This window comes from Meles meles, chromosome 12, assembly GCF_922984935.1.
Source record: "Meles meles chromosome 12, mMelMel3.1 paternal haplotype, whole genome shotgun sequence".
In the NCBI taxonomy this organism is placed as follows: Eukaryota; Metazoa; Chordata; class Mammalia; order Carnivora; family Mustelidae; genus Meles; species Meles meles.
In genome coordinates this window covers 51,167,441-51,189,560 of record NC_060077.1, presented here as the reverse complement: position 1 = coordinate 51,189,560, position 22,120 = coordinate 51,167,441, and the positions used below count along the sequence as shown (strand labels likewise).

At 42.2% G+C, this 22,120-nt stretch overlaps 1 protein-coding gene across 2 annotated transcripts; it reads left to right on the top strand.

Annotated features, from left to right (window-relative positions):
* Positions 1-2,108: 2,108 nt before the first annotated feature.
* On the top strand, positions 2,109-15,214 carry AQP4 (aquaporin 4). Of its 2 annotated transcripts, none has more exons than XM_046025781.1 (5): positions 2,109-2,199; positions 5,143-5,557; positions 6,472-6,636; positions 6,919-6,999; positions 10,813-15,214. In XM_046025781.1, the coding sequence occupies exons 1-5, from the start codon at positions 2,168-2,170 to the stop codon at positions 11,089-11,091; spliced, it is 972 nt and encodes a 323-aa protein (XP_045881737.1). In that variant the 5' UTR covers positions 2,109-2,167; the 3' UTR covers positions 11,092-15,214. The 2 variants fall into 2 exon arrangements, with proteins under 2 accessions (XP_045881737.1, XP_045881738.1); XM_046025782.1 differs by lacking the exon at positions 2,109-2,199 and adding an exon at positions 2,644-2,710.
* Positions 15,215-22,120: the final 6,906 nt, after the last annotated feature.

Genomic DNA, 22,120 nt, shown 5'->3' with positions numbered 1-22,120 from the left:
AATCTCATTTGGCCCTGAGCCCAGGCCAGTTCCAAACCGATCAACTTAGGGACCTGGGTGGCTCAGTAGGTTAAAGTCTCTGCCTTCGGCTCAGGTCATGATCTCAGGGTCCTAGGATTGAGCCCGGAATAGGGCTCTCTGCTCAGCGGGGAGCCTGCTTCCTCCTCTCTCTCTCCCTGCCTCTCTGCCTCCTTGTGATCTCTGTCTGTCAAATAAATAAATAAAATCTTTAAAAGAAAAAAAAAAACTGATTGACTTAGAAGCTGTTCTTCATAGTCACCAAGGCTTTCACTTCATATTCCCTACACCACCCCCATGAGCACATCAAAGCTGCTTTCTTCCATCATTATCCTGCCTGCATCGTCCCAGAAAATCCTACTGGAAACGCTGTCCCTAGTCCAAAGAAAAGTCAGGCAAGCAGCAATTACTGGACAAGGCTGGAAGGGTTGCCGGAGCATCAATAACACTGCCTCAAATATTTAAAAAGACAGTAACACCTAATAAGAAAAACTGCCTCCAGTAGGTGAAGGGTTAATCCCTGGTCAATTTTCAGCCACTCTGCTGAGAGTACTAATAAGTGCTTGAGTTGGTGCCAATGAGGGTGGCCCTTCCTTTAATGGGAATAACCACCCCTTAGGAACTGACTGTCAACACATGCTACCAGGGCAGTGATCGGCCAGCCAGAAGAAAGGAAAAGAGTCTGAGAAACCGTGGTAACCAAGTTTGCTGGCACTTTGTAAAATGGTGACGGGAACTTGCCAAGGCCAGGGAATGAATGCTAATGAGCCTAGGGCAACCTGCAAAGAGTGGGCCTGAAAAACATCCTCTCCGTGATCGGTGGCCCCAAGGGAGTACCACTCATGATGGATTCTTGTGGAGAAGACCAGGGGCTTCATTCACAAGAAAGAACCTAAACACTGCAGCGTCTGTCCTTGGGTTCATAGACCTCAGAGTCCCTTCTGACTCCGTGGTCTTAGGGTCAGAGCGATTAGCACTTCTGTCTAGAAAATGGAAGTTTTCAAATTTTTTAAAAACATTTGTGACCCGTTTTTTTTTTAATCGTACTCTAAAATCTGAATGATTAAGAGCTTTAAGAATCAACATCACATTGTTTACATGTTCTTTGTGAATTCACATCAGTGACCCCTTCCCCCTCTCGACAGAATTTATTCTTACCTTCAGGGAGCACATTTTAAGAAGGCTAATCCCCTAAATCCCCACCCCATGGACAACCATACTGTGCAACCACATTCTTAAGGATGTCAAGTCAACAACCTTTGTTATCTGAGAATGCTTGAGAGAATAATACACTGTTCCTCTGAAATTCACACTCAAAATTTTCATCCCTCTCTAATGGCTCTTCACCCATCCCCAAATCCCAAGTCCCCAAACAGGACGAGAAAACAGAAAATCATAGTTGTGATGCGGTCTTCCGAACCAGGCCCCACAAATGATGTCGCCAGTCCTGTCCCTAGGTTTGCAGATATTAAATTTGCATTCCATTTCCAAAAATTGTATCCCCACCCAACCTCCATATTTTTAAATTTGCTACTTCTTACTCAACAATTGTTATTAACATAACAGTCAGCGGAGCACCCTGGAATAGTCTTATTTCCTATTTTTCCTATTTTCCTATTATCCAAATCAGTGTTACCCAGCTACAGATGGACTTATCTACTGTACTTAAAACGCTACTTCTCAGATCAAAAACTTCAAAAGAAGCCACTGGAAATTCAGCCTCTCAAAAGCAAATGTACTACAGCCCAGATCTCAACCCATCTCAACTGCTGAATAACACAAATCTGTTTTCTCATAGGTGCCCAATTTCAACTACGACACATAACCAAACAAGACAAATTCTCAGCAATCCACTGTGGTGAGAAGAATCGAAATAAAATTGGGGGAAATTCTCAGTTTCAAAGATGACCAGATAAAGAAATGCAATGTAAGCAAACATTTCGTGTTCCTGAAATGCCCTGTGTCTACGGTGATCAGGTAGAGAGAAGTTATTTCAAGTTCAAATATAACTTGACGATTGCCACATGGTGCAGAGTCTTTCCACCCCTACACTCCAAAAACCCAATCAGACAAGTGGCCGTAATCTGACTCCCAGTGCACTGGGAGCTGCCGGGCAGGCAATGAGAGCTGCACTCTGGCCAGGGAAGGCATGAGTGGCAGACCCGCAGCAAGGCAGTGGGGGTAAGTCCTTCTTTGCCTTAAGGGAACAAAGCGCGGGGCCAAAAGATGAAACTCTCTTTTATTATAGATATATGTGTCTTCTCAGACAGAATCTAGAAGGAAACTATAGGGCAGGTAGGTGATTCTTTTAGATCTGGGTACTTGGCATAATCATAAGAGAGGCATAGGGAAGGGAGAAGAAAAAAAGGATGCTTTGTTGCAAAATCCTCCAAATATCTGAGACCTGTGCATGCACAGGGAAATTACCCTATGGAACGAAATCTATCTACAGTATTTTTCATCAGAAAAATTACTCACCGGGAGGCTCAGCTGTCCAGAAGTGGATCAGGCTGTGTGCTCAGCTAGAAAGTAATGTGCCTGGTTCAGTACAACCCGGACACATCAACAAACCCCCTTTGTTCTGGGGCGAGAGAAGCAAAACAAATAGTGTTGATCCATTTTCCGAGAGTGAGAACGCATAAGGGAGCATCGCCGATAATAACAGGAGCTATGACAGACTCTGCCTGCCAAGGTGAGCACTTGGAAGGTCAGGGGTATGTATGCGCTGCCTGGCAACTCTGGGGTTCGCAGCTAACTGAGGCTGTTCACTCTGCCCTGGAAGAACATCAGATTCTGTGGGTTTTCCAAAAAAAGCTAAAAGCACTGCTTAGGAGTATATTTATCTATTGGGTTTTTTAAATTTTTTTTTAAATTTTTTGATGTTGTTGTTGTTTTAATTTCTCTGACTGATGAAAATTTGAAGCTGAAAGAGCAAGTCAGTTTCTTAAATTAGGTCTCTGGAGAGGCGGGAGAGAACAGGCAGGGAGATAGAACTTGGGGGGCTGGGGAAAGTGAGGGACCCGGGGTGTAGCCAGGAGGCGGCCTTTGCAGGGCCCGCCTCTCCTGGTGATCCTTGCTGTTGAAAAGGGACCTGAGGTGTCCTGCCCACCAGCCTTCTTGGTTTCCTGCTTTGTCCTCTTCCTCTTTCCCACTTAATCCAGCTGTAGAGGACCAGCACCTGTGGTAGCCCTTTGCGGGGGGGGGGGGGGGGGGGGGGGGGGGGGGGGGTCCCCACCCCCACCCGCTGCAGCCAGGGCTGCTGGTGAGTTCAGAAGCCCCATTCCTTGCTTCTTTCAATCTGTGAGTTCTTTCAGTTTCTCCCCCTTGGGGATATTTTTAATGTCTCCCTCAGGGCATGCTCCTACTCCATTCCAAGGGCTGTTTTGGCTCCTTATTTTCTCTTTCTCTAGGGAATATGATGCCATTGTCCTCTCAGTTGGGCATTTTTGTAATTACTTAGAGGAGTTCACAGGCAGAGGACACCTAGGACAGGCAGGGCAGGCTGTGCGCCCTCCGGAGCAGGTTGGGCCAAAAATGGGTTTCTCCCGGTATCAAACCAGAGGTTGAGCTGAGATCCTAAAGGTCAAGGGAGAGTTCCCTAGCTCTTTTTGGTCCAGCATTTCCCCACTGCTCATCCAGAACCCAGGCTTGGGGTGGGGGGGGGGGGGGGGTTCCTCTTCCCTATACATCAAGGGAAAAGCTGTAATAACTCTAATCCGTTCAAATACCTGGCTTTCTAGCCTAACCCTTTTCTCATAGCCCTCTGGTGATCAGTGTTTCTACACTCCTTTCCTCTCGCCACGATCACGGGCAAAGGATAAGGCCAAATGCCTTGAATAATGGGGTAACTAGAGTAATTGTCCCTCACATTGGGAATTCTAGTCATTTCTTACCCAAACCAGCAGTTGGCATTAATATCCTCAAACCCCATCCCTTCTCAGTCCCGAAGATCCTCGGACAATTAAGAGGAAAACGGACTGGAGGAAGAAAGTGCTTGCTGCACCCCCCCCCCCCCCATACACACACAAGGTCCCCGCCGTCTTTCTGGGCCACGCAGAAGGAGAAGGCCACCAAGAAGACGCGGGGGAACAGCCACTCCCCGCGCAGCCTCCTACTCGGAGGACCACCGCCCCCTGCCCGGCGCCCCCGGTCCCGGAACTCGGCTGCCCCTGGAGGGCGCGGACCAGGTGCCCGGGGCGTCCACACACGCCTGCAGGGTCTCTTTGGGGAAGCATGTCTGAGGGGGTCACGTCGGGGGTCGAGAAAGGGTCGGGCACAAGATGGGACTGTCCCCTAGGCTTCCAAAACCACGGCGGAGGCCAGGATACAGCTGCGGCTGCCGGGACGCCTGGGACGGGGCGGGGCGGGGGCGGGGCCGCGACTGTTTGTCCACTTGGCACCCGCGCGGGGGTGGCCCCCTGGGGCCCGACGCTGACACGGCCCAGCGCCGCGCGCCCAGGTCCGCAAGGGAGACGGAGAGCGTGTCCCTGTCGCCGCTCCGGCCCTGGCAGCTCCCACCGCCCCTGCCAGTCACCCTGAGCTCCCCTCCCCGGAACGACCCGGCTTCTCCAAAGACCAGCTTCAGCACCCGGGCCTCCTCGCGGGCCTGCTCCCGAAATCCGCAGTCTCTGCTGGGGAAGAGGAGCGTCGCGCTCCACAAACCCATTTTCAGAATGCCATTTTGCGCAACCAAGGGCAAAACGGCAAAAAAACCTCCGTTTTTGTGTGTGTATTGCTTTGCGTTCAAACTATAAATGGCGTGTTAAAAGTCGAGTGAAACTTAAAAACGTACTCTGAGGGAATTAACTCTGCTCTCAATCAAGTACATGTATTCCCTTCTTCGTTCCTTAAGAAACTAAACAAACTGTACTTCCCTTTCTAGGCACTCATCGGTGCTATTGAAAGAGCTTTGACTACTAAATAAAAGGAGGCCAGCGTCACAATTTGACTGTTAAGGAGACAATTAATTAGGAAGGTTTCTTGGAAGCATTCTTTCTTGATATGCAAATAACCTTTGAGAGGGCCATTCCCCACAGTGAGGCAAGATTATATGTACGCCTGGAGTCTTCACCCAAATTCATGAACCCTGCTTTGGTAGACTGATACCATTTGTTTTCTTTTCAGTAAGTGTGGACCATTGTGTAGAAGAGAGAACATCATGGTGGCCTTCAGAGGGGTCTGGACTCAAGCTTTCTGGAAGGCAGTCACAGCAGAATTTCTGGCTATGCTCATCTTTGTGCTCCTCAGCCTGGGATCCACCATCAACTGGGGGGGAACGGAAAAGCCACTACCTGTCGACATGGTTCTCATCTCCCTTTGCTTCGGACTCAGCATTGCAACTATGGTACAGTGCTTTGGCCACATCAGCGGCGGCCACATCAACCCCGCTGTGACAGTGGCCATGCTGTGTACCAGGAAGATCAGCATCGCCAAGTCTGTCTTCTATGTCACAGCCCAGTGCCTGGGCGCCATCATCGGAGCTGGGATTCTCTACCTCGTCACACCTTCCAGTGTGGTCGGGGGCTTGGGGGTCACCACGGTAACATCTTTGGCTCTTATTTTCAAACTAGGACTCCAGGCTTCTTGCAGACCCCTGCTACATGACACCCCAATAGCCTGAGAGAATTTCCTAAAATTGCTAATTTCTTCTTAGAGGATTTCTGATGACTCTTGATATGCTTGAAAACTCATCCCAGCAACATTGATTGTATCCATATATAATCACTGTTCATCCTCTAGTGTCTTGAATATTATTAGGCTAGGTGGCACAAAAATTGTGGAGTTTTTTTTCCCCTTGCTCTTTCTCCCCTCCTAGCGACTATACTAGACTATATATTTAGCTTAAGCCATTTTTATTCCAACTATTTGTTGGTGCACTAGCAGAAGAAACAATTTTGTTTCCTATCACACTCATGAGATTTAAAATGATCTACATCAAGGGCCACACTTAGAACAATAAATTGGCACTTGATCCTAGTTTTGTCCTTAACTGGTTAGGAACATCGGTCGTTAGCTCAGCACCAGGATTGATTTAAAAAAAAAAAAAAACCCACACACAGTTTAAATTTTAATTGAAATGTATATTAATTTATTTAAACCTAATTAATGGATTTAATCATTGCCTTATAAAATTATAAGATTCTCAAGAAACTCCTTTATAAGTTAAGTGCAACAGTGGTACACACTTCTGCTTCCTTTGTAGAAAAGAACATTCAGCACAAATTCCCGCTTGGTCATTGTACGAGTAATTAACTATCTCTGATGACCCAAGATGAGTGGAAATGAATTCCTTTTTTTTTTTTTCTTTTTTTGGATGTAGGGGTACATCCACATTCATTGTGGGGTAGAAGAGATGATTCAAATTAACCATTGAAGTATGCCTTCCACTATGATATGTTATCACAGAAAATATACTCGTGCTTTGATTCAGATGGAGCATTTTTCTCTTTCTAGGTTCATGGAAATCTTTCTGCTGGTCACGGTCTCCTGGTGGAGTTGATCATCACATTTCAGTTGGTGTTTACTATTTTTGCCAGCTGTGATTCCAAACGGACTGATGTCACTGGTTCAGTAGCTTTAGCAATTGGATTTTCTGTTGCAATTGGACATTTATTTGCAGTAAGTTTCCAAGTCTATTTAAATAATTGATTCATTTCATTTACCCTCACCCTAGAGCTGGCTTAAAGATGTGGTGTTTTACAGCTGTAGTTCTTTAGTATCCAGCCACGTCTGTCCATTTTAGGTGATTATTTTGTTAACTTTGTGATGAGAAATGTTGATATAGCTGCTAACATCTTGACAGTTCCTCTGACTTGGCAAATGGTAGCAAATTGCAGTGAATGCTTCCTGCTACTAGTCCTGTCTCAGCAATGTCTGAAGTTGTTTTCTTTTTTCCTGTAGATCAATTACACCGGTGCCAGCATGAACCCCGCCCGATCCTTTGGACCTGCAGTTATCATGGGAAATTGGGAAAACCACTGGGTAATCATCATGTTGATAATTCCTGTCCTTCTACAGTTGGGGACAACTACCCACAGAGCTCTTTTTTTTTTTTTTCTTTGCTTGCCAGTTTTCTTACTCCCTTCCAACCTTGACTCCCCACTTTCCTACACCTTTCATAAAGACCAGGGAGAGACTAGCCCAGATTTACTATAAAACATCATATCTTATATCTATTCAGGGCCTTCCATAATAGTCTTTCTTTTTCAATCAGCACTGCTCTGGGCACTGTATCTGATAGACTTACCTGTGGGGAACAAGCGAAAATCAGGGTGGCTGGTGAATATGGGATTTCAGTCACTGAAACTAAAGCCTTCCTGGCAATAACAAAATATACACTTGCAAAAAAATTCAAAAAAATTAAAAAAAAAAGAAGAAAGAAATGCTTAAAAGCACTGCCCATAGCAAAAATATTTATCTTTTTTGTTTACAAAAGCGTGAACCCAATTAATAGTATGTGAGCTGGAAGCATTTGAACTGCAGATGGAGAGGAATAAATGATGCAAATGTTTATGCTGTTATCACCATACCCATAGCTGAAACATCAGTGACTTTCCAAAGAGGCGTGCTTTCCAGTCTCGTGGCTAACCTACTTTTTCATGGGGTGGCAGTGCTTCGAGAGCGTAGGGATGTCCATTTCTAAATACCGCAATCCATTCTATTTCAGTTGTTTCTTACCACACAGGAACTTAAATCCATTAAGTGAGTAACATGGCAGTTTTAAGGCTACTCCTAGACTAACTTAAAAGAACCAGTAAAAATAGGAGACTTACGTAAGCCAGCTTCAAGTAGCGCTGCCTTTGATTGTCATTGATGTGCTGTGAAGGCGATTTTACAAATTTAATTTTTAATTCAAGAATATAACTATATGTTACTTGTGTTACTTCCTCTCAACCGCAGTGCACATTACAAATGAGAGGAAATCCCACCACTACTATCGACATTCACAGCTCAAAGTGTACTGAACCTTTAGACGTAATTTCAATCCTCAAAGAATGAGAGTCAGTGCTCAAAAGCCAGATTTTGGACCCAGCCATGCAAAGATTGTCAATATATACCATCCATAGGATTGGTCATTTTGCCACTGATATTTCCATTTATGCCTCAAAATTTGCCATATTAACAGGAATGGAATTTTTAATGAGTAGTATATAGTTACTTATGGTAAAAGTACAACTGTAAGTTCAACTTTCTTAAATTCAAACTATTTTTACAATTACAATTTAGACAACTAGCAATTATTAATTTTAGTTATGAGGACTTTAAAATGTGGATGAAAGTATATATTTTTATTAATTACCTAGTGGTTGCAGTAGGCTAGCTAAAATTCGACTAGTAGGAAACTTCTTTTTTTTTTTAAGATTTTATTTATTTATTTGATAGAGATCACAAGCAGGCAGAGGCAGGCGGGGGCGGGGTGGGGTGAAGCAGGCTCTCTGCCGAGCAGAGAGCCCATTGCGGGGCTCAATCCCAGGACCCTGAGATCATGACCTGAGCCGAAGGCAGAGGCTTAACCCACTGAGCCACCCAGGTGCCCCAGTAGGAAACTTCTTAACTTGTTGACTGCATTAAAGTTTTCCCCTTCTTGCTATTTTATAACAAACTTAATCCCACTGAACACAAATGCCCATTCTGCAGCAATAGGTGTGTGGATTTTAGAACTAATTTACAGCATATTTATAGACAGAGAGCTTGACTGATAGACTATAATAATATCAAAATGTTAATGGTGAGTTTTCTAGATAGTGTAATGACACTGTTTCAGCTTTCCTCTTCGCACTTTCATCTATATTTTTAGCAAGAAAAATTATTTACCTTTATAAATTTTGAAAGTCCTTTTTAAGTATGTTATGACTTTTGTTTGAGAATAACACTTGAAACTGAGATTTGCTCTTTTTGGGGAGCGTGTAACTAGATGTCTTCTGTGTTGGAGTTTTGGGGATGCATCTAATTAATTATTTAGAAGAACTTTGCCTCCTTTGTGGGAGTCGTAGCATGGGGACTAGAACATATCTAACGAGCAGAGGGCAAAGACATTTAAAGGAGGGCTCTAGTTTCTTCTCTGATTGGGCAGAGGTTTTTACACGGTTTCTTTCTGTTCAAGTAAGGAGCTTGGTCCTTGTAATCACTCTACTGAGAGTTTCCATATGAAGCATATGAGATCAGCAACAGCTCAAATTTTGAGTTTTCTTTAGAATTATCAACGAGGATGCTACATGAAATTCACTTACGGAGAGTGTTTTAAGCCAGAAGCATTCCTTCTATTTTTTTTTTCAATTGAGAAAAGGGGAATCTCATGAAAAGCAGGGCAGTAGTTCAAAAGAGAAGTTTAAACTCACACAGACCTGAAACCCCAGCTCAAGCACTTGCTAAGCATGAAATCCTAAGCAAGCTTCTTGCCCTCTCAAGGTATCCATTTTCTTACCCATAAAATCAGGACAATAATCATATCTACCTCAAAGGTTCCTGTTGGAATCATGGGAGTTAATATAAGAAAAATGCTAAGTACAGCTGGCTCAGTAAACAAGGTCTCCATTGCTCCGCTGAAACTGTTGAATGAATGTCTGCCTTTCTGCCGCATATATGTACTCCAAGCAAATGCTGAAGTTTTCCAAAACTTAACATTTAGTTTACTCTAAACACAATAACGGTATGATAAAAAGCTTCCATTTGTTGAATGAAAAATCCTATAGAGTTGCTAATCCTCAACTAACCATCACCCATAAACAAGGTACTGGGTTTTTTTCACCTCATGACCATGGTAGGAACCATGAGGATGAAAGAAGAGTAATGAACAAATCATGAGGTTTTCAATTAAATCAAATCGCCAGATTTTAGGGAAGGAAATCATGTAATGATTTATCACCAGCCTATTCTCATACAACTTTATATTGTCTAGGAAACATGGAATGGAGACGGTTGCTATGAAATTGGAACGAATAAGTACTTTACAGGGATTATTTCCATCTGATTTTTACAACCAGTGAGGTCTGCATTATTATAATCCCCACTTTGTAGATGAGGAAATTAAGGTTTAAGAAGTCACGTAACTGGGGTGCCTGGGTGGCTCAGTGGTTTAAGTCTCTGCCTTCGGCTTGGGTCGTGATCTCAGGGTCCTGGGATCGAGCCCCGCATCGGGCTCTCTGCTCAGTGGGGAACCTGTTTCTTCCTCTCTCTCTGCCTGCCTCTCTGCCTACTTGTGACCTCTCTCTCTGTCAAATAAATAAATAAAATATTAAAAAAAAAAAAGAAGTCACGTAACTGATGCAAGAACTCACCAGATTGTTGAGTGGTGGAGCTGGGAGCTGGGATTCCATCCATCACACTCTGCTGAATAACTAGATCTCAAACGATAACTTCTGTGTGTTGATCGCAGTTCGGTGGGAAACCAACGTAAGATGGCAATATTGAGAAAATAAGAAAAGTACTCTCCAGAATTTTTTTTTTCAGTTGAAGAACTCTTGGTGCACACTTAATGTGCCGTTCCCTGCCCCCCACCACCAAAAGGAGCTATCTCAACTTTAAGGATTATCAGGAAATGGAAAGGAAATAGCTAATAAAAGCAAGAAAAGAGAAAACAGCCTTTCCCTGTTTTCCGTTCACATGTTATTTAGCAGTTTACGGAATTCTGATGTGCAGGTGATACATTTTCTTATATTCTTTCCAATCCTGCTTTCTTCTGCACGGCACATTGGCTCCCTTAATGTCATCCAGCTAGGCTCTAGATTTGTGAGTTGTTCAAAGGAATAGTTTTCCTCCACTTTCACTCCATAACTCTTCCATCTTTTCCCCCAGATATATTGGGTTGGACCGATAATAGGAGCTGTCCTCGCTGGTGGCCTTTACGAGTACGTCTTCTGTCCAGATGTTGAACTCAAACGTCGTTTGAAAGAAGCCTTCAGCAAAGCTGCCCAGCAAACCAAGGGGAGCTACATGGAGGTGGAGGACAACAGGAGTCAGGTAGAGACTGACGACTTGATCCTAAAACCCGGAGTGGTGCACGTGATTGACATTGACCGGGGTGAGGAGAAGAAAGGGAAAGACCCATCGGGCGAGGTGCTGTCTTCAGTATGACTAGAAGATGGCACTGAAAGCAGACAGGAACCCTCAGAACTGTCCTCAGATTTCCTTCCACCCATTAAGGAAACAGATTTGTTATAAATTAACCATACGCAGGGTTGTTTTCTCATGTCTTATTATTCAGGGTAGATAAGAAATATTTTTTTGTTCCACCAAGGAGGAATGGAAGAAACCTATTGTGAATTCCAAATCTAAAAAAGAAGTCTTCTTAAAGTGTCCCCAAAGCAAATATGAATCTAGCTAATCCTGCTGCCACTTATGAATAATCACTTTAAATTGTTGATCAAGATTTGGTTAAGTCTTGCCTGGCAGAAGTTAGAGACATACCTATCAGCTTAATCCTCCTCTACCATGACCCTGGGATTGTTGATCCTTGTTGGAGTATTTATTCCAGTAAGTCAAGTTTTTCAATGGCAAGGGACAGCATGTCACAGAGTCATGCACATTCAAGAGAGGAAATATAACGTGCTTTTTTATGGACAGTCCCTTACTATGAACTACCTCGGCAAGACAACATTAACAAGGGTCATTGCTAATGAATTGTTTCCATTTTTATATATGTCAAATACCCAACTTTCAACCTGAACTCCAATTCATAATATTCCTTCCTCTTCCTCAGTGCCCAAGGTAATGCAGACAGAAAGCCCAGAAATCTGAAGAATGTTCAGAAAACCTGTATATTTATTGTTTCCACCTAATAAAACATCCAAATCATAAGAAACAGCTATTAAGACAAACAGGACAAACAGACTCATAAGATCTTACTGGAGTGGAGGAAAAATTGCCATTATAAAAAAATCGTAAGGAAAAAGGAATCTATATTCTGGAATCAAATAGTTGATCTGTTTTCAGTGCCCTTCCTCAAATACACCACATGAGGTTAACAATGGAAGCATTTAACCACTTAACCATGTTGCTTATTTTTTTAATTTATTGACAAAACGGGGGGTTTTGTTTATTTGTGACTTTGGTTGTCTACATTTAAACATTAGTTGAGATTTCTTTTTGATAACAAGAACATAACTAGCTGAATCCTAACTTTTTGTTATTAAGCTCTGCTCACTCTGGAAGGTGTTAGGTGGGGCCCTGCCTGGCCCCCATTTCTGCTGCTCTCTCACCTCTCATAGGTTCGTTGATAGTCTTCAGTGTGGCATGTGATGGTATTTTAATGAATGAAAATGCAGGAGAAACAAGGAAGGCCATGGTTGCAGAGTGAAAGGGTGAGGACCTGAGAACACTCCATACGCAGAGCGGACTAGATAACCGATCTTTCATTTTTAGAGATACTGTACCTAGGAACCCAACACTGTTTTTAAGCATTTTCATTACTAACTCATGTATTTGTTGAGACATGTCGTTCTTCCTGAACAGCTGTGCCTAGTTAGTAGAAAGGTCTCTGGGAACCCCAGTCTCTATCATCTTAACCACCCAGGCTAGACTTTGTCTTAGACCAAGAGCTGCAAATGACAGTTTCACTGAAAACACAACTAGTAGGGAAGCAAAAACCCAGCAAAGAACGGCTTGGAAATAAGCTGATAATCAAGGGCTTTCTTCTCCCACGCACGGCTCCAACCATGTGCCACTTTTTAGTGTTAGTGGCAGATGCGTGTCTGTGGCAGTGAGATAATGGACCACTGTTCAACCTGATTCTCTTCGGTGCTAAGAAAGTGATGCTCGAGGTCCCCAGGGAGTCACCACACCAGGGCAACGCCTGGGAGCACCACTGGTGGTTTTCATGGCAGATTCCTAAACCCCAGGCCGTCTACTCAGATATGTGGCCAGCCACAGTCTCCACCAGGGAGACCCATTGATCATTTTCTGTTTGGGGAGGCATCTATAGGAAACAGGGTGAGATTCTCATGATGGCTCATGCCTGTCTTTTCAAATGTTTGTACAGTATACCACTAAAGGCTGAAAATCGGGCGAGGGGGGTGTGGGGGGCTGATGTAAGCTCAAAAGATAATGCTATCAGCCAGGTCAAATATGTCAGCTCAGCAGTTAGGTTAACAAGCACACGTTTAAAAGATTTCTTTAATATGCTTACAATTTGCTGGCTTACAATCCATTTTATTCAGCCATATGGTTTACTTCTTATGCACTCACTTTTATACTCACTTCTAGTTAGAGTATTCAATAAGTTAGTGCTTAAAAAAAAAAAAGGTATGAGTGATGTTTTTGTCAATTGCTTTCCAGCCACCAGCAGAGTGCCTGGCACTTAGTAGGTTTGTGTTAGTTAATAAAAATATATGAATTTCATTTAGGATTTAAGAATGTAAATAAATTTCTTCTAATCTTGATTTTGTTCAGTATTTAATAAAAGCTTGATTTCAAGGACAACTAAGGGAAGGCAATATAAATGTAAGAACCATAAAATATATTTTTGCGTTCTAATATTTTAGAGGCGTAGAGTGAATGAAAGCTTTGGTACTTTTTTTCCCCTGCATATGAGACAACATATTTTGTATTTCACTCAAGGCTCTGCCAGTAAAAAGTAATGAAATTGTACCTTTCTAATGACATCTATGCAGCAGGGGTCTATTGCCTTGTGGATGGCACCAAATTATCCAAGTGTATTAGGAGACGAGGGCTTTTTCCTTTAATCCCTTCTTATTAATGAAGTGCATCGCGCCGCTCCCAGGAGAGAGCCGCTGACAGATAGAAAGAAAACAGATCAGAGAGAAAAAACTAGAAGGACATAAATGAATTATACCCAGCCAGGAAGAAATTCCGAGCGTCTCTTCCCTATGGAAAAATACAACAGGCACCCCAAAACTGTAAGATGGTCCCTACAATGAAAATGTATATAGTTTGTCGAAAGAAGTACAAAGGGTAAGAGACGTTTTTAAGTTTGGGGGGCTTTCTTAAGTATTTGGGGCCCAACATTTGAATGTATTATTTTGTTATTGAAGTTGCCTTTTTTTTCCCCCAAGAGTCCTAAACTTTTACAACAGAAGGAAATATTGTCTGGTACCTGAATTGTTGGCTAAATGTAAGATTCCTACACCTTGTTTCTACCATTTGATGCTTTTCATACATTCTTCCCCTTTCTGACTCTTCTCCTAACGCCGTCGATAGGTCCTAGCTGTCTGGAAAAGGTTATGAAAGGATTAGAAATATTTGAATAACATAGATGTGGCATTAAACTATCTGATTAATTGTTAGAGTCTGATTCCAAATAGGACAGAATATTTTCTTAGGCCGTGAAACCAGGCAACTTAGCCTACTGGTTCAAATTCAGTAACATAAGAAAATTCCAGAACAGAGTAACAAATTCAAGCACTACCATTAATCCTGATGAGGCCCTTTGTTGCTTCGTGTTGATACTACCCCCGCGTGTTATAAACATTTGACAGAGAAATTGCCTTTGTGACAACTAGATGACAGTAGGAGCTCAAGAGACAGCCTTAGCAGACGATACAAGGCCAACATAACTTCTCATTATAAGCACTATAGATCAGGCAAATTGAGAATATCTTATGTCTGAAAGTAATTCTTTCCTAATATGTGTATGGCATCAAAATTATTAGGAAGATGTGACTACTATCTTGAAAGTATAAACTCACTTTCTTTACCACAAATTTTGTGTGCTTGCATTGGTGTTGTAATACTTTATAGAACACCCCAAAATAGCAGTAACTTCTGAAATTCATAGTTCTCTGAAATACATAGAAGACATTTAATTCGAGGCTCAAAAACTGTGGCCACTCGCTTTTGCAGATGACCATACCCTAGGAAAGCAGTTATAGTGTTACCCACGAAGCTGAAAATTACACCTAATTTCTATAACCCATTGGAATATCTTTTTAGATTCTCTTCAGGATTAATTAAATAAACATGCAGTTTATGAAAATATAATTGTTTATCACTTTTATGACCCAAATCACAATTGTAATTCATGATAAACTGATGAGAATAAACTGAACATATGGTTATAGTCACAATTATTTATTAACTGAAATGTTATTCCAACATCAGAGCTAATGTTGAGATTTAAACTGTAACATCTAATATTTGGAAAAATCTATTAAGTATTAGCATTGTGGTGGCTTTCCATGAATTACATTGTATCTCATACGACTAAGTTTGTGCAAATAAACTTTTAATGTTTGAAAAGTAAGCATTGCATCTGACAATGTTTGAAAATTCATTCCCAGTTTTACCAAGTTAAAATGTAAGAGCATCCTTGAGAATGACCCAAAGGTTTAGATATTTGAGTATAATCATCACCAGATGAAAGACTGGTGGAATCGACATAAGGGAATGCATTCTAGGAAAGGCTGCAAAGGATACACAATGGTGGGTCCTGATGTACGCAGCGAAAATTGTGCTTTTGCAGGCTTACTTCTAAATGTTCACATCCATGCAGAATAGGTCACTGAAGATCAGTTGGCATTACAAGGAGTCTAAAAGTGAAGACGTTAAAAACTGTGACTCAGATGAGGCTGGTATTGTTAACCAGAGGATCCGTCCTTAGGGCATCTGGCAGATTCTGCCTACCCAGATAGATAATGTAGGCACAGGGAATTCTGGGACACTCCCTTGGGTTCTTAGTTTGAGAGGCTCCTCAATTTTGAGAAGCTATAGACCCTTAGAGAAGAATCGAGGACAATCAATTATGTAGTGTGCCACCCATCAGATGAGTAGCAAATGATGCCTTTGGAGCCGGGTGGGTACGTACCTCTCCTACAGCATTTGTCAGTGTTAGGCAATATGGCAAGAGCCATATTTCACATCGTAGTGAAGGAGCTTGTGTAGGTATCTGTCTCCTCTACTGGTTTCTAAACTCCTTAAGGGCTAAGATGGCCTTTTATTTATTCCGTATCCCCTACCCTCAGCATTGAGCACCAGGCTTGACATTTTGCTCAGTATATGTTCATTGCATGAATGAATAAAGAACTTAAGGAATATCTCACAATCATTAGGAAATACTACAAAGCACCATACCTCAATCTAGTTGCTTTTGCTGTTGTGTAGATGTGGGTTAAATATTTGAATTCTTTTTTTTTAATATTTGCCTTCTGTATGCTTTTTTTTTTAATATTTTATTTATTTGACAGAGAGAAATCACAACTAGGCTGAGAGGCAGGCAGAGAGAGAGGAGGAAGCAGGCTCCCTGCAGAGGAGAGAGCCCGATGTGGGGCTCGATCCCAGGACTCTGGGTTCATGACCTGAGCCGAAGGCAGAGGCTTTAACCCACTGAGCCACTCAGGTGCCCCAAATATTTGAATTCTTATAGTTCCAGTAAGGAGCCTGAAAGTAGCTCCAGCACTAAAGAAAAATCAAAGAAAAAAATGCACAGAAAGAATAAAACACTAATTGGATTTCTAAAATGTATACCTAATGTGTAGGCAACAAGACATGTTTTCATTGCTATATTTATACAATGGCCAGATGTTAGATGAAATTTAGCTCAATGAGTATTTCAGCAAGAAAAGTATTTTAACAAGCATGGGAAGCTGGAGATATAAATGTCAGACTGATTTTAGGTAATTATCCTGTTTGGAAAATGTCCAAAACATATGTCACCTGAATAATTCTTAGTTTGGGTTTTTTGGGGTTTTGTTTTTTTTTTTCATTTTTCTACATCTTCACTCCTCAGGTTTAAGGAGACATTGAGAACTCTGGAAAGCTGAGTTGAGTTCTCCTCGCACATAGTCAGAAACCTCTGAGAAACCATGGCACTGATTTTTCAAAGCTTTATGGAGAGCATAATGAGAGCACATGGCTAGGGCTCAGTGAAAGTGTGGTAAATGGATGGGTGGATGGGTGCTTGGAGCAGTGGCTGGAGGAGTGGATGCAAGAAACACGCCACTCAAGTATCATATGGTCTCACTTATTTGTGGAGCATCACAAATGACATGGAGGACATGGGGAGATGGAGAGGAGAGGGAGTTGAGGGAAACTGGAAGGGGAGATGAACCATGAGAGACTATGGACTCTGAAAAACAACCAGAGGGTTTTGAAGGGGCGGGGCGGGGGGGGTGGGAGGTTGAGGAACCAGGTGGTGGGTAATAGGGAGGGCACGTACTGCATGGAGCACTGGGTGTGATGCCAAAACAATGAACACTGTTATGCTGTAAATAAACAAATAAAAAAAAGAAAAAAGAAAAGAAACACACCACTCTGGGTGATACGCAGTTCATCTGTTGAACAGATGGAAATCGCGGCCTGGGTTCTTTCTTCCCTTATGAATGCATTGGCCACGGGTCAGGAAGGTCCAGGAGAAATGCATGGGGCTTTGGGGCGCCGGGGCGGCTCAGTGGGTTAAAGCCTCTGCTTCCGGCTCGGGTCATGGTCCCAGGGTCCTGGGATTGAGCCCCATGTCAAGCTCTCTGCTCCACAGAGAGCCTGCTTCCTCCTCTCTCTCCCTGCCTGCCTCTCTGCCTACTTGTGATTTCTGTCTGTCAAATAAATAAATAAATAAATAAATAAATAAATAAATAAAATAATGATATGGGGCTTTATAATTTATAAATATTACTTTCAATCATTTAATCTTCATTAAATGGGATATTACTATAATTTTCATTTCCAAAGATGGGAAAACCAAGAGTCAATGAGATTAAGCAAATTACTCGGTATAGTGAAGAGTAAAGCAAAAACTAGGGACGCCTGGGTGGCTCAGTCGGTGAAGCATCCAACGCTTGATTTTGCCTCAGGTCATGATTTCAGGGTTATGGGATCGACCCTGCACTGGGCTCTGACTGACTGTGGAGCCTGCTTGAGATTCTCCCTTTCCTCCTCCCCCTGTCCTTCCCTGTTCATGGTATCCCTCTCTCTTAAAAAAAAAAAAAAAAGTAGAGCGAAAACTGGATCTCACACCCCAATTAATCCCATTTCCCTAAATTATTCCCCGAAACACACAGATTTCTCCCATTTCTTCTATTCATCTATCAGTTTAATTTCCCATCAGCCATGTTTCCTTATGTGGCAAGAAACATACACTGTCCATGCTAGAGGAAATCCTTATGTACAACCCTGACAAAGGGCAATATATTACATGCTACAGACCTGGACTATCACAGACTTTAAAAAATAGTGCTGGGCATCTGGCTGGCTTAGTCAGTGGAACACATGACTCTTGACTTTGGTTTGTGAGTTTGAACCCACATTGGGTGTAGAGATTACTTAAAAATAAAATCTTGGGGGGAAAAAAAGGAATGTAGCGTTAACTCCTCCAACGGGGAAACTTTGGATAATTTCAGACATTTTTCATGAATATTTTTCCTTTTGAAAATATTATAAAGATCACTATTTGAGATATTTTTCATTTGATCCAGAAAAGAGAACCAGGGATTAGTTGTGAAGTCACTGATAAGGTCTTCCACATTTCAATAATAATAATAATAACAATAATAGCTTTCAGTTACTGAACACTTACTGTGCACCAGATATGCCCTTCATGCTTGTCTACTCATTCCTCATGGAAATGTTATGAGGCTGGTATTGTTGTTATCCCCCATTTTACCAGTGAGGAAATGGAGGCCTAAAGGACATAAGTAGCTTGTTCAAAGTCAAACAGCTACTAAGCGGTAACCATGGGATCTGAGCCAGGGCAGTCTGTCTGGACGACTCTGAGCCACTGTTCTGTACTGTGTCTTACCTATGGTACCATAGGCTTCCAACTATTCCAACATTCATATCTGCTTTTTCCAACCCTTTGACTTTTTGTATCCAATAGAGATTGCAGTGTGTTTAAACTTCTCAGTTGTTCCTGACTTCACCTCTCATTATCATTTTGACCACCTTTGAGGCAATTATTTAAATATTCAAGTACAAATGCCACAAAGATAAATCAGCTAAACTTACTGTTTCTGGAAGGGACTTCAAATGGCCAAGAAAACTCTTTCTTCACGGAGCAGGTGTATGACGGACACCTCTTCCACAATATACCTTCCACTTTTTAGCTTGTATTTCCTGGCTTCTTAAAAAAATAAAATTGAAATAAGGGAACCAGTAAAATGGTGTTTGGAAATCATCTGAACTTACCCTAGATCAGACTACAAAGTTTCCAGTTCTGTTTTCTTTTTTCTTTATCGGGCGGGGGGGCGGGGTGGGGGGAAGAGGGTGGTGGGGTGGGGGGAAGAGGGTGGTGAGGTGAGGTGGAGGGAGAGGGAGAGAAAGAAGCCTGAGCAGGAGCCACCCCCAGCGTGGAGCCCCGAGCAGGCCTTGATCTCAAGACCCTGAGATCAAGACCCAAGCCAAAATCAAAGTCAGATGCTCAACTGACTGAACCACTCAGGAGACCCACAGACTGTATTTTTATAAGTAAGATAAAATGAAGGTTATTTTTCAGTGGGCTAAGTTATAACGTTGTTACAATGGCAATAGCTTTGGGAAGTAAATGAATGGATAAACCCTTGTCAATACTTGCCCTTTCCTGCAACAGGAAAAGGAGAAAGATTTTCACATTCAAAACAGAACTGAACACACCCCCTAGTACCTCCGTGTTTGCAAACTCTAGAGCTGTAGATGAAGCCCCTCAGTCCTTTGACTCAGACTCTCGGAAAACAACAACATTTTAAAATATAGAGATGTATAAGCAATGACTATGAGAAACCATTTGATTCAATTTAGGGCCCCCAGAAGGTAAAGAGGAAAGACAGGGAAGAGGGAGGGAAGGAGGACAGGAATCTCCCAGTCACAGTAAAAGAGGGGTGGGAGTCTCCTCGCATTCCTGCCCTCTCCCAGCACAGAAGTTGCTAGGACAGCAGTTGCCCATATGCACAGAAAAGTCCCCATGCTAAGTCAGTGCATTCTTCTATATGGAATCAGAGCCCCCAGAGAGATCTGGACTATGCTCTGTCCTCCACAGATGAGAGACCCTATCCCAATTTTAATTGTCAAATGTCAGGCCAAAGGGAAAGAGCCTTTTCCCGTGGGGGGAAATAATGCATCTTGATGTTCAGCGAGGAAGACAGGATAAAAGTGGGATCTCCCCATTTCTCTCAAGAAATCTAGCTTCTAAAATGTATGTCTTTGAAAAAGAACACTTTTGAGCCTAAATCCAGCACATGGTTCCTGAAAATGATTCGCCATATTAAGCTACTCCAGCATTTGGATATCAGGACTTATCACAAAGGATGTAAGCCTTATCTGGTTGTTTCAAAAGCCAATCTCATGAAACAGTCACAGCGGCACTGAAGAATGAGAGTGGCTGAGATTTCTCTGGTGACCTGCAGTAAGAAAGAGTTGAGAAAACCTGATACAGATTATTCAGCCCTGTGGTGTTGGTACATTGTGGTTAAATCATTCATATTCTTTGAACTCTAATAAAAAATTCTCATCAAACAATGATGACATTTTCATCTCATCAAAGTTTAATCACAAGAGTATTGTAATTCTGATTTTCTTCACCTCGGTTCAAATTGAAAGTAATTGTCAGACGTCATTTTAATTCTAACCATTACATCCCTTTTTACATGTTCTCCCTCACATTATCATGGCCCATTTTGTTCTCTAAAAGGCATGTCATTTTTTTCTATTATTCAAGTAGTTTTAAAAGAACTTTGTCACCTACTTACAAATAGTACACTTAAGGCTCATTTTAAAAAGCATTTGAGATAACAAATTAACATGAACGGAAAATGTTTCCTTGAAACACTGAGAGACATGAGGGGTAATAAATTCTGACTATGGAATTGTTTGATGTTGGAAAAACACTTAATTGCCTGAATTCTTGAGTGTTTCAAAAAGAGAATTTCCTTAGCAACCCTCAGAACGACGGGCTAAAAATGCACAAAAGCAGAGAGGTAAATACAAGCTTGTTTAATTTTCTTTCATTGACATTTTCGAAGAATAACTCTGCTTTATCTCAGCTGAGACAGAGAGGGGGCTCCCTCCTGGAGGAGACAAGGGAGTCCTAATCACTACTTCCAGGGACGTATGGAAATCCAGCAACAAAACCGAAGAGGACTGTAAGATTTGGGATACTATGTGTGTTGCATTTTCTCTTTCCCACAAGAAACATGTATTACTGTTGGAATCAGAAAGAGAAAAAGGAATGATGTATTTAGAAAGGTCTACAAGGTCTGACTGAAATGGATGGGTCACAGGGTGACACAGAGGATGTAACGTGGAGATTCTTGGAATCATTCTCATGCCTGTGTCCACATCAAAGAACAGAACGTCCAACCAAAGCAAGGATTGTACACTCATATTCTGATGGGGTAAGCAGGCAATCAATGGGATGGAGTCAAGAAGGCCTTGGGGAGATTGGAACAAATGGAGGCACACCCAGCTCAGCAGATTTTTGTCCTCTGAGAACTTGGGCCCAATACATTCTGATGTTTTAGACAAGGTTAAAATTTCAAATTTTATATGAAGTCTCCAAATTCTTAAATGTTGGCCTGTTTTGTTCTGTTTTTTTGAGTAGAGAGACAAAGAACAGAAGTATGAGATTGGGCCAGGCTCAGGTATCACCAATTTGAGACCCTTACTCTAAGGCCTCTTGGGCATCTTTATTTATGTTCCTCAAACACCTCAAACTGAATGTGTCCCAAACTGAGCTAATTGTCTCATTTTCTCCAAGCCTGTTTCTTCTCTTACGTGCCCAGACCACAGTGTCCAGACCAGAACCTAGCTGTCACTCACATGTAGTTTCCCCTCCCATTCATTCCCCATCATTTGCCAAATAGAAGATCTCATTCCTTCTTGACTCCATCCTTACTGCCTCTACCTTGGTTTAGCTCAATGCAATAGTCATCTAAATCATTGTGTTACCCTCCAAACCCAGTGGCTCTCAAGCAGAAGTAACCCCATCCCCCAGATGATAATTGGCAGTGCCTGCAGACATGTTGGTTGTTACAGCTGGAGTTAAGCTTCTGGCACCCAGTGGGAAGACGCCAGCGATATTTCAAAATGCAAAGTCCTCTACCCCAACAAAGAATTATCTGGCTCAACATGTAAATAGCGCTGAGGTTGACAAATCCTACAACTGGTCTACCTCCCTTCAGTCTTGCTTCCCTCCAAGCAAGAGAAACAATCCTCTCTTAAAAATGAAATCAGGGGCGCCTGGGTGGCT

Excerpts from the sequence above, each read along its gene's own strand:
- AQP4 (XM_046025781.1), top strand. The coding sequence starts at position 2,168 with ATGAGTGGCAGACCCGCAGCAAGGCAGTGGGG. Across the intron at positions 2,200-5,142 it reads CCCGCAGCAAGGCAGTGGGG|TAAGTGTGGACCATTGTGTA; the intron begins GTAAGTCCTTCT and ends TTTTCTTTTCAG. Across the intron at positions 5,558-6,471 it reads GGGGCTTGGGGGTCACCACG|GTTCATGGAAATCTTTCTGC; the intron begins GTAACATCTTTG and ends TTCTCTTTCTAG.